The following is a 3369-nucleotide window of genomic DNA, read 5'->3' on the forward strand; positions in this document are numbered from 1 at the left end:
CTGCTTTCATGGGGGTGGAGCACTCTGGAGATGCGAAGTGATTATTTTTGGTTTCATCCGTCAAAGGGAATAGAATGAGATAAAAAAGCATTAACTTCTTCTTTTCTAAACTTAAATTTCCAGCAATCTCAAAAGATGACTGCTTCTTAGCAAAGAATGTTGGCAGAGTTCATTTGATTGCAAAATTATCGGAATAGATGTTTTGAAAGTTATCTCTTTGCCTAAAGTCCAATTAAATCTTATTTAATGAGTGGAGAATCGTGCTAAGTGCTGTGAGGATTATAGAGAAGTATTATTTACAGTTCCTGCGTTCAGTGTTTTAGAGTCTAGTTGGGAAGACATGTTGTACTAAGATGAAAATGCAACAAACATGCAAAACTGTAAGTGTTCAATATTAAATATGCATGATTGATGGTAAGAACTATAGGACTTCAAAAGGAGGCACCATGGTGGCTTGAGTGGGCAGAGGCTGTACTATAGTGAGGAAGACCTGGAGCCGGAAGCCCTGGGGCTGAACCCCTACCTTTCAGCCTAAGAGCTGTGAGTGCTTGCATAGCTTATTTAACCTCTCTGGGCCTCACTTTTCTTCTCCTATAAAAGAGGACAACAGGAATACCTATCCCGTAAAGCAATGATATGGATTAAATGAATTAATGTAAACATCTCACTATGTGTATTGGTTTCATTTACCAGTGCCTGATATATGGAAAGCTATATATATATGGAAAGCAGTCAATAAATTTTAGTCATTGTTAGGGAATACAACTTTCTAGAGTTGTGTTTTGATATATTAACTTAATTTGGGGGGGTTCACTATTTATTTATGAAAAATATTCCACATCTGTGATCCTCTCCATTCAGAAGTTCTTTGAGAGATGCCATCGGCCTTGGCCAGTTGGAGAATGGAGTCTTCTGACTCACCCATCCTGTGAATGGCCCTGCAGATGGAGTAGGTTTTAAACTGGCCATTGAACCTGGCTGTCACCTTGTCAACCTTGGCCAAATTTGTCTGGATGGACGCATGGTCCTCGGAGCCGATGATGCGGTTGTGCGGTGCGTACAGGTCCACGAAATCGTCGTTTTGCATGTTGAGGGCACGTCTGGTGGCACCACAGTGGACGCGAACACAGAAAGCAATTTTTTTTTAACATCTTTATTGGAGTATAACTGCTTTACAATGGTGTGTTAGTTTCTGCTTTATAACAAAGTGAATCAGCTATACATATACATATATCCCCATATCTCCTCCCTCTTGCGTCTCCCTTCCACCCTCCCTATCCCACCCCTCTAGGTGGTCACAAAGCACCGAGCTGATCTCCCTGTGCTATGCGGCTGCTTCCGACTAGCTATCTAGTTTACATTTGGTAGTGTATATATGTCCATGCCACTCTCTAACTTTGTCCCAGCTTACCCTTCCCCCTCCCCATGTCCTCAAGTCCATTCTCTACGTCTGCGTCTTTATTCCTGTCCTGCCAATAGGTTCTTCAGAACCCTTTTTTTTTCTTTTTTAGATTCCATATATATGTGTTATTTATTTTTCTCTTTCTGACTTACTTCACTCTGTGTGACAGTCTCTAGGTCCATCCACCTCACTACAAATAACTCAATTTCATTTCTTTTTATGGCTGATTAATATTCCATTGTATATATGTGCCACGTCTTCTTTATCCATTCACCTGTCGATGGACACTTAGGTTGCTTCCATGTCCTGGCTATTGTAAATAGAGCTGCAATGAACATTTTGGTACATGAGTCTTTTTGAATTATGGTTTTCTCAGGGTGTATGCCCAGTAGTGGGATTGCTGGGTCATATGGTCGTTCTATTTTTAGTTTTTTAAGGAACCTCCATACTGTTCTCCATAGTGGCTGTATCAATTTACATTTCCACCAACAGTGCAAGAGGGTTCCCTTTTCTCCACACCCTCTCCAGCATTTATTGTTTGTAGATTTTTTGATGATGGCCATTCTGACCGGTGTGAGGTGATACCTCATTGTAGTTTTGATTTTCATTTCTCTAATGATTAGTGATGTTGAGTATCCTTTCATGTGTTTGTTGGCAATCTGTATATCTTCTTTGAAGCAATGTCTATTTAGGTCTTCTGCCCATTTTGGGATTGGGTTGTTTGTTTTTTTTGATATTGAGCTGCATGAGCTGCTTGTATATTTTGGAGATTAATCCTTTGTCAGTTGCTTCGTTTGCAACTGTTTTCTCCCATTCTGAGAGTTGTCTTTTCGTCTTGTTTATGGTTTCCTTTGCTGTGCAAAAGCTTTTAAGTTTCCCTAGGTCCCATTTGTTTATTCTTGTTTTTATTTCCATTTCTCTAGGAGGGGGGTCAAAAAGGATCTTGCTGTGATTTATATCTTAGAGTGCTCTGCCTATGTTTTCCTCTAAGAGTTTTATAGTGTCTGGCCTTACATTTAGGTCTTTAATCCATTTTGCGTTTATTTTTGTGTATGGTGTTAGGAAGTATTCTTATTTCATTCTTTTACATGTAGCTGTCCAGTTTTCCCAGCACCACTTATTGAAGAGGCTGTCTTGTCCCCATTGTATTCGCTTGCCTCCTTTATCAAAAATAAGGTGACCATATGTGCGTGGGTTTATCTCTGGGCTTTCTATCCTGTTCTGTTTATCTATATTTCTGTTTTTGTGCCAGTACCATACTGTCTTGATTACTGTAGCTTTGTAGTATAGTCTGAAGTCCGGGAGCCTGATTCCTCCAGCTCTGTTTTTTCTTTCTCAAGATTGCTTTGGCTATTTGGGGTCTTTTGTGTTTCCATACAAATTGTGAAATTTTTTGTTCTAGTTCTGTGAAAAATGCCATTGGTAGTTTGATAAGGGTTGCATTGAATCTGTAGGTTGCCTCTGGGTAGTATGGTCATTTTCACAATGTTGAATCTTCCAATCCAAAAACATAGTATATCTCTCCATCTGTTTGTATCATCTTTAATTTCTTTATTCAGTGTCTTATAGTTTTCTTCATACAGGTCTTTTTTCTCCTTAGGTAGGTTTATTCCTAGGTATTTTATTCTTTTTGTTGCAGTGGTAAATGGGAGTGTTTCCTTAATTTGTCTTTCAGATTTTTCATCATTAGTGTATAGGAATGCAAGAGATTTCTGTGCATTAATTTTGTATCCTGCTACTTTACTAAATTCATTGATTAGCCCTAGTAGTGTTCTGGTAGCATCTTTAGGATTCTCTGTGTATAGTATCATGTCATCTGCAAACAGTGACAGCTTTACTTCTTTTCTGATTTGGATTCCTTTTATATCTTTTTCTTCTCTGATTGCTGTGGCTAAAACTTCCAAAACTATGTTGAATAATAGTGGTGAGAGTGGGCAACCTTGTCTTGTTCCTGATCTTAGAGGAAA

General features: G+C 38.8%; 1 protein-coding gene across 1 annotated transcript; it reads right to left on the reverse strand.

Moving 5' to 3' along the window:
• Positions 1-817: 817 nt before the first annotated feature.
• LOC103005449 (40S ribosomal protein S21-like) lies at positions 818-1087 on the reverse strand. The gene has a single exon (XM_057538624.1). It carries the CDS (start codon positions 1085-1087, stop codon positions 818-820), a length of 270 nt encoding a protein of 89 aa, XP_057394607.1.
• Between the last annotated feature and the right edge of the window lie 2282 nt (positions 1088-3369).

Source organism: Balaenoptera acutorostrata, chromosome X (genome assembly GCF_949987535.1).
Source record: "Balaenoptera acutorostrata chromosome X, mBalAcu1.1, whole genome shotgun sequence".
In the NCBI taxonomy this organism is placed as follows: domain Eukaryota; kingdom Metazoa; phylum Chordata; class Mammalia; order Artiodactyla; family Balaenopteridae; genus Balaenoptera; species Balaenoptera acutorostrata.

Excerpts from the sequence above, each read along its gene's own strand:
- LOC103005449 (XM_057538624.1), bottom strand. The coding sequence starts at position 1,087 with ATGCAAAACGACGATTTCGTGGACCTGTACGCACCGCACAACCGCATC.